At 39.0% G+C, this 13,646-nt stretch overlaps 1 protein-coding gene across 1 annotated transcript in view; it reads right to left on the reverse strand.

The window, feature by feature from the left end:
• The window catches only part of LOC107728096 (spondin-1-like), a 153,716-nt gene that overhangs the window by 5,096 nt on the left and 134,974 nt on the right, over positions 1–13,646 (reverse strand). Inside the window, exons 7-13 of the mRNA XM_016538173.1 lie at positions 12,990–13,130; positions 12,495–12,570; positions 10,928–11,110; positions 8,041–8,211; positions 7,473–7,640; positions 6,786–6,950; positions 3,679–3,945 (exon numbers count right to left, since the gene is read on the reverse strand). Coding sequence (XP_016393659.1) covers positions 3,679–3,945; positions 6,786–6,950; positions 7,473–7,640; positions 8,041–8,211; positions 10,928–11,110; positions 12,495–12,570; positions 12,990–13,130 — 1,171 coding nt within the window. The remainder of the gene's footprint in view (positions 1–3,678; positions 3,946–6,785; positions 6,951–7,472; positions 7,641–8,040; positions 8,212–10,927; positions 11,111–12,494; positions 12,571–12,989; positions 13,131–13,646) is intronic.

Consider the following 13,646-nt stretch of genomic DNA (forward strand, 5'->3'; position numbering starts at 1 on the left):
GGCTCGCTCTTCCTTCTCTTTATCTTCCGCCACGCCCCTACCCATCCCTCCGAATGCTCTCGCCTTGGAACCACCCCCCGTAGCCTGCAGCATCAGGACACAGATTTTGTCAGAAGTTCAGACTGTTGGCACCAGAGGTGGAACCACTCCCAACCCCAGTCCCTCCCTATTCAGAGCTGATATTCCCGTAAACCATCCACTGAAACCTCTCCTCGAAGCTTCCCTCAATTCTATCCTACAAGCCGTCTCCCCTAGGACCCTCCAATCTTATCTAACAGCATGGAAATGCTTTAAAGCATTTCCCTCTGCTTACAAACTGTCATTCCCCGACTTTTCCTTGCTCGCCATCACCTCATTCATCTCTCACCTCAACATCAACAAAAAACCTACAAATCAGCTCCATTAAAGGTTATCTAAACGGAATCCAATTTTTTCCACAAACTCTTATACAGTTAACCCTCACCCCAGATAGCCAATTCACAGACCTCCCTACTCATCAAAGGTATCCAAAGAGCCCATCCCACCCACCCAGACACCAGGCAACCCATAACCTTACAAATATTGACCAAATGTATTTCTACCCTCCGCAGAGGTTATCCATCTATAATGGCCCATCCCCACTCCAGCCATCCCAGCAGCACCCCGCTCCCTCAGGTGTCTTACCTAATTCCCACTCTGCCGCAGCAGTCCCCGCTCCCACAGGAGCTCTTCCATATTTTCCCCACTGCCGCAGCAGTGCCTGCTCCCACAGGAGCCTCTTTCCGTATTTCCCCACTGCAGCAGCAGTCCCCGCTCCCGCAGGAGCTTTCCCATATATTCCCCACAGGAGCCTTACCTAATTCCCACACTGCCGCAGCAGTGCCCGCTTCCGCAGGAGCCTTACCTAATTCCCACACTGCCGCAGCAGTGCCCGCTCCCGCAGGAACTCTTCCATATTTCCCCACTGCCGCAGCAGTCCCCGCTCCCGCAGGAGCTTTTCCATATTCCCCACTGCCGCAGCAGTCCCCGCAGGAGCCTTTTCCCTATTTTTCCCACTGCCGCAGCAGTGCCCGCTCCCGCAGGAGCCTCTCTCCGTATTTCCCCACTGCCGCAGCAGTCCCCGCTCCCGCAGGAGCCTCTTTCCGTATTTCCCCACTGCCGCAGCAGTCCCCGCTCCCACAGGAGCCTATTTCCGTATTTCCTCACTGCCGCAGCAGTCCCCACTCCCGCAGGAGCTCTTCCATATTTCCCCACAGTCCCCGCTCCCGCAGAAGCCTTTTCTGTATTTCCCCACTGCCGCAGCATTTCCTGCTCCCACAGGAGCCTTACCTAAATTCCCACACTGTTGAGGCAGTTCCCACTCCCGCAGGAGCCTATGTCTGTATTTTACACTGCCGCAGCAGTGCTCGCTTCCGCAGAAGCCACTTTCTCTTTTCAGATGCCGTAGCCATTCCCACTCCCACAGGAGTTTTCTTTTCAGATGCCGCAGCAGCGGCCGCTTCCGCAGAAGCCTCTAGTTCTCTCTTCTAAAGCCTCAGCAGTGCCGCTACTACAAGCGACGTCCAGCACCCCACCAATTTTAAGCTTTGCAAATTTTGGGGGGTTATTAACGCTTCTCTCTGGCTGCTGTCCCATACTAATTGCATCTTTGGGGGAGCGCTCTGGGTCCGGGCTAAAAACCAAGCTCGGACCCTTCTCCCCGGACAGGGGGAGTACCCCGGGCTCGAGAGTGAATACCGAGCTGGGAGCCCTCTCCCCGGACAGCACGCCAAATACGCATAACCTTTTCTCAGTTTATTATATGTAAGTGTGAACTCGTGAAGTGATGTTTTATTAACAAATTTCAGGAGGAACACGCGCACTTAATTAACACGGCCAATCCATCATCAGTAATTACACCATCTATTAAACCAGCACAAGAGAGAACCCCTATAAATAATCAAAGCAGTCTTACCTTCACTATCTCTAGTCTTTCAGCATCCCTCCACCACCCCGACTCCTCACCTTCAGCCCGTTCCTACCCCAGCACGGGGAGGAGCACTCGGGGGTAGCGCTCTGGGTCCCGGCTAAAAACTGAGCTCGGACCCCTCTCCCCGGACAGGGGGAGTACCCCAGGCTCAAGAGTGAATACCGAGCTTGGAGCCCTCTCCCCAGACAGCACGCCAAATATGCATAACCTTTACTCAGTTTATTATATGTAAGTATGAACTCGTGAAACTAACATTGTGATATATGCTTGAAGTGTTTTATATCTATAGATTTTATGAAGTTGTGATGATTTGAGAAGGCTAAATTGATCAAACATAGGCTATGATCAACTCACTGTCTGCCGCTGGCCGCTTGGTCGTTACTTTAAAAAACAAAAACGTACATTTAACGAACAAAAAAAAATGCTCCAACCGTTTTTTTTTCTAAATTAACTTGATGAAAAATTAAATGAAAAATTATCACTTTACCATTACATACAAAACGGAACTATTTTAATAGCTGAAACTATTTTAATAGCTGTTTTGGCAGAAAGGGAAAAAAAGACAGGCTCGGGTTGGACTCAGGTCGGTAATTCTGATAAGCTGTCGGACAAAGGCTGGGCTAGGGCCTGAGCGTCTCGGGCCAGGGCAGGGCTAGGGCCTATATTTGAGGCCCGTGCATGGCTCTATCAGCAGCAATGTCATGCTGGCTTGCTAAAAAAAAAAAAAACATTGACATTTAATGTGATTATTTAAGGGAAATTCCACCCAAAAATAAAAATGTTGTCATCATTTAACCCTCATGCCATTCCAGATGTATATGATGTTAATAAAATGAAGGACATTTACACACAATTTATCTAATCTGTCCTTTCCTTTTTTATTGTGGAAATACATTTTTCATAATTATGTTATTAACAGAGTCCAGGTTATTCTTTGGACTGTTGACTGTTGATTTTCAGGGTGTTTAAGAGTGCCTATAAGCAAGAAAGATTCATTTGTGGCTGTGGTCATTAAGCTATAGAATTGTTCTGGCCTGGAGAAAAGACTGTACTTAGTGTACAAGACTGTTTTAAGAATATACTTTTTACTTCTATTTTTTATGTGTGTTTTTGAACATTTTATTGTTTAATGATTTTTATGTATGTTATAGTTATAATTACATGGATGTGGTTAGAGTTCTGGCATCTTGCTGCAATCTTAGATTCCCCAAACAGGACATCAAAGCTGAGTCTGAGTTAGTCTGTCTTCTGAGATTTTTAGAAAAATAAGCACTATGTCTGAGTTCTAATAACATTAATATGAACTCACATAAATTATTACTAATATTTTAAAATGTAATTGTTTCACAACACGCTTCACAACATGCTGATGTTCACAGCATGCTAACAGTTGGAAGTGATTATTGGTTAAGTTAAGTTAAAAGTTAAAAGTATTAGCCTTTTTTCTCATGTTCATGTATAGTTTTCCTTAAAAAGACATTGATTTATTAACTGTGATCGTATATATTACAGCTGTGTTCATTTTGAATGTTTTAAAGCAACAATTTTAAGGCAGTTGCATTATATGGACACACAGACACAAATTATTTTTTCTAAAAATGCATGTTTATGTTCCGTATGCACAGAAGAACGAAAGCCACACACATCTGGGATGCATGAGTAAGTAAATGATGAGAGAATTTAAATTTTTGGGTGGATTATTCCTTTAACAGTGACACTTGCATGTTCACCTGCGAGCTCATCGGCACTCTCCTCCCTTCCCTGTTTGTTCCTCCTCTTCTTACGGTCTTCCTTGCGCCTCTTCCTCTCATCACTGTTTATGCCTCCTTGATTGCATTTCTTGATCTTGCATCTTTTTCTCTGTGTGGTCTCAGGGCACGGATCCCCACCAAACTGAGGCTCCAGAGTGATCATGCGTGTGCGGATCAAGTGACCCTTCCCACAGGATTTACTGCACTCTGACCACTCGGACCACTCTGACATCACACAATCCATCGCTAGAGAGAAAGACATCAAAAGAGACAATATTCAAAAAGAGAAATATGACAACATAGGCCTATCTTAGGGAAAATGTAATTAAGAGAGGATGTTTAATATTTAGCATTTTTTTTCTATATTTTGTTTATTAGGTGTCCCTGGTTCACATCACAGCTGTCTATCTTTCCAATGTATTTCTGATAAAACATATTTCAATCATGACAACTCTGAGTAGTTTTATTTGTTAAAGTATTTGGTCTTGGCATACTAGATCTGCCATGCACGCTGCTGCAGAGCAAGTATGAACTTGCTACCGCCAGTAGATACACAGACACACTGCTGTGAGCATGTAAAATGTGCTGCATGAATAGACATGCGTACATAAATCTAATGGTAGATTTAGACAGGTGGATCTGGGGAAGAGGAGGATTTCAGAGAACGTCTAATAGTGCGTTGCAGGACCAGTTTACAGTGAATACTGAACCAGATTATTTAAATGGTGAGCATGCAATCTCATTGGCTTCAGACCATTCAGCTTCTGTCATGTAGTGAACAATATGATCGCTGACAAATTGCATTTAAAGAACCTATCTGCCTGTGCCATCCATATTGTCATGGAAAGTCAGAAGAGACAAGGTAAGATCCAGGTGCAGTTTATTGAAAGTAACAAATAATCAAACAGAACAAAAACGTGCCAAAGGTAATCCAACACAGAGAACAGATAACACGAAGTAACTTTAGACAACTAAAATATAGCAGCAAAGACAGACAGAGTGAGCATGGTATATATATAGATGGGATAATGAGTAAATGATAAACAGGTGATCATGATCGGAAATAATAAACAGGTGCTAATGATCAGAACAGAATTAACAAGCAAGGGACTATGGGAAATGGAGTTTAACACATAAAACATAGAAACAGGAGAGCGCCCTCAAGTGGCCAGTCCCCTCCATTCCTTCCTGCCTCTGAGCCATCAGAGTCCGGACTCGACTCATACGCTCCTTCCCTGTGGCAGGAGGGACAATCCGGATGTCCATGGTCAAAAAAGGGAAAAAGAAAAAACAAACTGCTGGATCTTGTAGTGGCTGCTATATTCTGTCACGGAAAGCCAGAAGAGACAAGGTAAGATCCAGGTGCAGTTTATTGAAAGTAACAAATAATCAAAAACAGAACAAAAACGTGGCAAAAGGTAATCCAAAACATAGAGAACAGATAACACGAAGAACATAAAACAACTATGAACTCAGAAGACAAAATACAATCTAGCAGCAATGACAGACAGAGTGAGCATGGTATATATAGATGGGATAATGAGTAAATGATAAACAGGTGATCATGATCGGAAATAATAAACAGGTGCTAATGATCAGAACAGAATTAACAAGCAAGGGACTATGGGAAATGGAGTTTAACACATAAAACATAGAAACAGGAGAGCGCCCTCAAGTGGCCAGTCCCCGGCACCACAACCAGACACTGTGACACATATTTAATGACTCAACTAGAAATGTAACCTTAATTAAAAATAACATGAACATTTAAATTAATTAAATTAAGCCTTTGTCAAGACAATTATGGAAATAATGAGTCTCTAAAATACATAAAAAGGAAATCTGCCACAAGAGGTATTAATTTGTAATAGAAATGTATTTCTTAAAAGAAACCAAGGCTTCATTATTTCATTGAAATGTACAGTACTAAATAAGTAAAATAATTGTATGTTTGAATAATAACATAGTGATATAATATGTGTTTGCATATAATAAGGGCTTTTCATTGCAATTATACAACAGTTCAATGATCAAGAAGTTGATTGTGTAACTCAGAAATCTTCAGTTCTGTTCCTGGAGCTACACACTTGAGATGTCCCAACTTGCATATTATATGCACTAAATAGTATCAGAGATTAGAATTAGAGTGTCTCAAATCGTAGCAAGTTGAAATGAGTATCCTACGGTTACTCAGATGGTCTGATATTTCAAAGGGTGGGGCTGGCCAACTTGTTATCACAATGTATCACTTTTTTTTTTTTAAATGATGGATGGATGGCCAGACAGGTCAGACTTTAACTCTACTTCTCCTGGACCCACTCTCACAATTAGGACTGACTAACACACATGGACACACACAGACACACACAGTCACACGCTGAGTATCTGTTATGTGTCAGAGCTGTTAACTGTTATCTAAAAAATTACTTATCTATCATAACGTATAGTTAACGTAACATGGCATTATGGTTTTATTTTTAAAAATATATCGTCAAAAATGAAAAATGAACTTTACATAACTCTTTACACAAAGTAACAATTGGCTTCATGGGAACAGTGCCTTGTAATCGCTCCCTGGGATTTATTCAGATAAAGAGCAAATTTAGCAAATTTTCCAGAAAAACCCCACAGTTAAAAACTCATTATTCATCCTGTTAAAGTGAAAGACAGCTGTGAAAATGAAAACTAAACAGCATTCCAAGGAAGAAACGAATAAAGTAGAACAAACAAATCCATAAAGCAGGAAATGTTACAATAACCAAGTATTGTGCTCTGGCAGCAGGTAAAGCTGTTCAATTATCAGGAGTTGAAGCTACATTAGACTTGCCAGATATATTCATCAGTTCGCATACTCAATTACATTTGACATTCTACATCCAGATACATTTGACTAAGTTACAAGTACCGAATGACCACATTTACGTGCAACATTTCAGATGAGGTCAGATCATAAACACAAATGTTTTGTGACTTCAGCTGAATAAGTTCAAGTCATGGCAGTCTGTAAAGATCTATGTGCCTGTGTGTGTGTGTCTGTGTGTGTGTGTGTGTGTGTGTGTAATAGAGAAAGAGCATGTATAACTCACGACACTCTGGCAGCATGCATTTCTCCATCTGTTCCAGCTCCTCGTTGCATTCTCCCAACTCTGCAGGTGATTTGAGCATACGCTGACGCATCCGTGTGCCTTTACCACACGTCACACTGCAATCGCTCCAGTCCGACCAGGGGGACAGTAAACATGGGATTGTATCTATACACACAAAAAACTCAGCATCATAACACTGAGAACGGCAGGCATGTGGGTGTTTATTCTGCATAAATATGCTAATGTGGGCTTGTAGGTGAGAATATGTTAATGTAGACTTTTTTTTCTTTGTGAATATGATAATATTGGCATGCATGCACATTTGTGTGTGAACAATGTAATGTGAGTGTATGTGCGTGTATTTTATAATAATATGCACTAATTATTTCTTATGTTACGTGTATTAATAGGTTAATATGGGTGTGAATATGTTTGTGAGTGTATTTTTGTGAGTTATGGATTTGAATATGTTAAAGTGGGGTAATGTGTTCGCTACGTGTGTTCTGGGTTTACATATGAATATGTGAATGTGAATATGTAATTGTGGAGATGTTAATGTGACCCAAACATTGACAGACATGTACTGTGTGGGAATCTGTTAATGTGCATGTGTGTTAATATGGTAAATTTAGCATTCATGGCTGTGCATATATTAATATGGGCATGCATGTGCGTGTTTGCACTCACGGCATTCTGGCATCATACACTTCTCCACTTCCACCACCTCTGCCCCACAAATGGAGCCATCAGACGGGGGCATTTTCACCATCCGCTCCCGTCTTTTCATGCCAAGCCCGCAGGTGGCGCTGCATACATCCCATTCACCCCATTCAGTAACCAAGCAACTGCTTGGAGCTACAAGCAGAAACATATACAGTACATATGATTGGAACACAGAATTGTGTTTGAAGATCATCTGTGTCAAAAAACAACTTTTAGTATTTTATTAAAATATAAAATAAGGATTTGACTGGCTAGTTTTTTTATTTTATTCAATTCAAGCAACATAAACAATACATAAAAACAGCCATAAAACATTTAGATGAATGAGGATGTTAGCAGGAAACCCAGTACAGTATATTATGTACAGGAACTTTAGGTACACGGAAATTATATCAACATTTACTTCCTGCACAATTGGCAATTGTCAAAAATGTGATTAAATCGTGATGAAACAATAAAATTACGACTGTAAACATCTGTTATATTTCAATGCATTTGGCTTGTTATGAGTCCACAGGTAAATAATACTCACAGCAGTCCTCATTGACAGTGCATGGTTCTGTCTCTTCAGTGGGATGAGTGCAAGCAAAGCCATCATCAGGAAACTGTTTTACATAGCGCTCCCTAGAACGCACACCTGCGCCACATGACATACTGCATGGTGACCATGTGATCCATTCCGACATCATGCACGTGGAAGCATCTGTAAAAGTCAAAGTTCACTTTGTTATTCATGTCCTTGTTCAAAAACCTTTTAACATTCAACCACCAGCCCTGCTAGAAAATACAGATAAAATTAGCTTAAGTTGATAGATGTTTTGTAACAGTGGTTCCCAACCATGTTACTGAGGGGGCTCCAGGAACATGATTTGGAATCACTGTTTTGGAACATGGAAGATGGTTTCCAGGGCCTGGCAAAGATATCTTGGTCAAGGGGCACTACTAGAACAATCACATCATAATAGTGGGCAAAACATACACAGCTGGTATAATGTTTTAGTTAATAGCCTCACTAGAACAATCACATCATCATATCACTAAACATGGTAGCTAGTTTATTAAGGGCCAATCACTGTTTTAAAATACAGATACCACCTTGAAAATTTACCAACACTACATGGGAACTTTCTATTTTTTTTTTCTTTAACCAATTTAGCTTTTCTAAACTGTTTTAAATGTCCTACTATGCATTCATGAAAAATGCCTACTCTACTCTAAAGCTTAATTAAGAACATTAACCTGTTCTGCAGGCAATAATATACAATGCCACCATGAATTGCTAATATTACTTAATCAGTTATAGTCAGATGGGCAAGCTGAAAATGTTATGGTGCAAAGCCTGGACTTCCCTCTTCTCTCAAATTACTGGCATTTGTTCTGCTTGATAAAATGTTGCTTATTGAATCATTAATAAAACTGTGAGTAAATATGACATCCTGGAGACCATCTCTATAGCATCTCCATTACATGATAATCAATTGATAATGGATATTAACACTTCATTAAACACAAAAGAAAAATCCACCCACTACTGTGTGGTTTGCGTTAAACGCTCTGTTTTATTTAACATATTAAAGGGACATCTTAATTCATATCTAACTTTATTTATTTTAATTCTTAAAGTTGCTAAAGCATTATAAAACAGCTCCTTATTTTATTCACCATGTTGCTCATTACCTTATACACATACATGCTTGCTCATCCTATGCATCAACATTTTGTTCTATTAGCAATAATACAAATGAGCTATGAATTTTTAGCGATTTCCAGTCTGGCAACAAAAACTATGCAGAAGCTGCTTTGACCTTTTAATGTCTCCAAGTCGAAATCAATAGTACTGCCCGTATAGAAGTAAGATGCAACCTTACCCAAGAATGATGCAAAGATTCTGTCACCTGATAAAAATGTCTAGTTAGCATTGCTTTAGGGCATTTTTAAAATGTTCAAGGCAGGGTGCCCCAATATGTCTGATCAATAAATATCTTGGTGTGCACAGAAATGGTGAGTAAAGGTTAGCTCACCATAAAATTATATTCTGTCACGGTTTGACTGATAAATTTTGTCCTTGCAGGCTGTTAGGTTAAATTCTTAGACCAGTTATAAACAGCATAAACTGATCAATGTATGAAAAGAAAGAAAGAAAGAAAGACAAACAATGAATCAATCAATCAATGTATCAATCAATCTGCTACAGGGAAAACTGTAGAAATAAAATAAAATAAAAAACGGAACAAAACAAAACAAAACAAAATAAAATCTACCTGATAAGAACCAAATTTATATCCTTTATAGTCTTGGCAATCCCAGAATGTATTACTGCAACAAACTTGAAATAAATAAATATGTGAAAACAAGTGTTTCAAAATGAGAGAAATGCTGATTATTTTTCCTTCACTACAATAAAATATCTTTAAAAAATTTTTAATTATGTTATAATTCCTCAGGGAAAACTGTAGAAATAAAATAAAATAAAAAACGGAACAAAACAAAACAAAACAAAATAAAATCTACCTGATAAGAACCAAACTTATATCCTTTATAGTCTTGGCAATCCCAGAATGTATTACTGCAACAAACTTGAAATAAATAAATAAATATGTGAAAACAAGTGTTTCAAAATGAGAGAAATGCTGATTATTTTTCCTTCACTACAATAAAATATCTTTAAAAAAATGTTAATTATGTTATAATACCTCCCGCCCCCATGACTGCTATTTTGATATTGTAACTTTACAGACTATATTCTACAAACAAATTTGGATATCATTAGGTAACTCAGTTTCATCACCTGTAGGTACCCAAAAAAATGGAGCTGGTGTCAAAAAAAAAAAAAAAACTGCTTATAATACATATTTTATTTTATTTTTATTTTTTATTTTTTTTAACAATTGTGGAGTTATTGATATTGTTGTTCTTGACATTGGCAATGGACTCTAACCAGAGCCATGAAAGTCTCATGAAAATAGTCTAATATTTTAAAAAGTTATAACCATTTTTATGAATTCCATTTCATTTTCTGACCATAAGGTGGCACCGGCCCCATGTGAGAGATGCTTTAAATAAATAAACAAACAAACAAACAAGACAGGATGTAGTAAAGACATCTATTTGATGTGTATAGACCAACATAAAAGAATAGCGCTTCCAGAATGCAAGAACAAATTTTGTTTTTTAAACCAAAATCAAGTAATATTATTTTGAAGTCTGACAAAAGACCTATAGACCCCTGCATTCTTGTCTTTGCATCCTATCCTGCTGTTTTTGAATACAAGAATACTTCCTGTGTGGACGGCCTCTTAGTAGGCAGCTGTTTCAGTACATTTTTGAACAGAGATAATATCAATATGATTGACAATAACTTCCATGTTCCTTTCCATATGGGGACTAAAATCCTGATTTTGTGTGTGCTTGATTCTGACCCTCATCACTGCAGCCGGGCCCCATGCAGGGCTCAAAGTCTTGAGTATGTGGACAGGGCACACTGAGATCCAGCTGTGCCTTCAGCATCCTCTGCCTCATCCTCTTCCCCTTCTCACATGTCGAGGAGCTGCACGCAGACCACGGAGACCAGTTGGAGTAGATACATGTCTCTGGAGTGTCATCTGACAAAACAGAAAAGAAAAAGAAGTGGGAGGATGAAAAGTCTCATAATATTAACATTTTTGTCTGTAAGCATTATGGAATCTCATAAAGGGAGTGCCCATAAGACAGAAAAAAACACTACTGGGATCGTTTTTGTTGTTGTTGTTTCAAATAAACATCGGTGAGATTAAAATTAGAGCAAAGAGCCACTTTTGCTTAAACTTTTGCTTTAAAAGAAATGCCAAAAAAAATGTGCTCAAACAGATGTACTTCAATATAAACTCTTTTACATTAAATTCTCCCAAGACCATGTCATCTGACATAATCTAGAAACGTAATTAGCTCTACTTCAACATATGATGTTGTTGATAGCCACAAAAAGATGTTGCATTTCATAGGTCATGCAGCACTGCATCAGTACTATGCTATGGTCACACTCTCTTCATGGCATGTGAGTATCATAAACCTATTGAGTGAACCTATTAAAGGGAACTTTTCGGTTACGTATGCAACCCTGGTTCCCTGTTTAGGGAATGAAATACTACATAATTCTGCCATACCATTTTGTTACTGTTACAACTTCTGTACTGTTACAACTTATTTTGTAGAAATCTGAGGAGTGATGGCAAAAGTGCATCCTTTGAGGCACTGGTGTAATGTTGCCTCGGAGGGTGCCATTAGCACCATCAGCCAATGAATCAGCATGATTCTATACTGGCTACAGACAATCGTCACACCTGGAGGGTGCTCAAATAGAATATCATGATTCCAATTCAACATAAAATGTAAATCCCTAATGTAATCTCTCTCTAATCTGAAAGGAAACAAGTATCATTGTGCTTATTGCTTATTTCTCTGAAGGGATTTTGTAAGAAACATCAGAGACCAAGCTGAGATTTCAATAAAAGATAACTGAGAATTTCATTAAGTCTCATGAGCTATGAAAGTTTCTACTGAATTCACCTCAACTGTTCTATCATACAATGGGATTCTTCATCTAACATCTTCTGGAAGAACCTGAAGACCAACAATTGGAAACTAGTAAGATTAAATTAAATGCACATTGAAATTAAATGCACAGTCTCAGAATTAATCAGTTATCGTTTGGATGAAATAATGGAGTTTAACATTTTCGAATGAACACCTGAGACAAAGCTGTTACTTAATGAAAATTTACAGTCATTTATGTTCTCATGTTTTATGTAAGTCTCCCGAGCCTAGCGTAACCTCTCAAGAATACAGTTTACTCTTGGTTGGACTGGAGGAGTTTAGGATATTGAATAGTTAAAAGTCTCGTTCTCTCATTCTCTCTCTCTCTCTCTCTCTTTCTCTCTCTCTCTCTCTCTCTCTCTCTCTCTCTCTCTCTCAAGGTCGACTTTGATGAAAAGATAAATAGATGCAAACCTTCTTCTTTTTCCTCCTGGGCAATGTCAGCCACAATGTCGTCCACATTATCAGGCACAATGTTGCACTGCTCACCCTGAAGACATCAGAAAACAACTCAAACTTCCAAACAGACTTTAAATGATGTCCCTCATTGAATCACTTTCTTCTACACAGTGATGGGCTTTGATTCACTATTACCATCTGATTGAAAACAGCAAAAAGTCGAAATGGGTTATACTTTTCCCCGTGTTCCTACTAATTCGTATACAGTAATCTCTCTCCCAATCGAGGATGCATGACTTTCAATACTTTCAGGGCACTGTTGTGACATGCTGGGTTCATAAATATGCATAATCTGTTGTCAAGTTATTTTAGCTCTAAGTTTATAGACTTTTATGACATGAATAATGCAGAGCTGTTTTACACAATAATAAAAGCTAAAACCGCAACAGCTAAGAATATTTTCTTTTGAAATTTTTTTATTTTTTTTTTAAGACAAGCAAAGAAACAGACCTTGCGAGCAATTCTCTCTACGGCAACTCTAGCCACAGGAGTGATCGCGCCACCCTCTGGGTCGTAGAAAGGGCTCTGTGGATGGTCTAAACTTGTGAGGGGACGAATTTTCTCCTGAGGTGTTGTAGGCTTGTTGGGAGACTATGGCACAAAAAATAAACCAGTTGACCAAAATGTCAAATGTTCAAGTAATTTACTCTGTTATTTACTCTTTCTCATTGCGTCCCTTTTGTCTTACACAGAACACACAATACATTTGGCAGCATGTTCAAGCTGATCTTTTCGCTACCTGGTCTCATGGCAGAAACGCACCTGGGGACACTTTTTCGCGAGACACGAAATACGTACCAATAAGTACATATCACTGCAGTTTCCAAAATAAATGAACACTAGAGGCAGTAAAACTCTGACACCATTTATTACTTTTCACACAAATTTACAGAGTTTCGATTAACACTAGAACCGCCAGGGGTCGCTGTATACCTAAAACCGCCAGCGGGTAAATTTTACCCACACACATGACAGCTGTTTCTGAATGGCTAAAGAACATATTATTTCACTGTATTATGCTACTGTCTTCACAAAGAAGTGTCTAGAGTCATTAAATGATTATGTCTAGTAATCAACTATATTTTTGTCCTGTTGTTTTATGTTCAA

The sequence above is a fragment of the Sinocyclocheilus rhinocerous genome, unplaced genomic scaffold (genome assembly GCF_001515625.1).
Source record: "Sinocyclocheilus rhinocerous isolate Xijiao unplaced genomic scaffold, SAMN03320098_v1.1 scaffold1358, whole genome shotgun sequence".
In the NCBI taxonomy this organism is placed as follows: Eukaryota; Metazoa; Chordata; class Actinopteri; order Cypriniformes; family Cyprinidae; genus Sinocyclocheilus; species Sinocyclocheilus rhinocerous.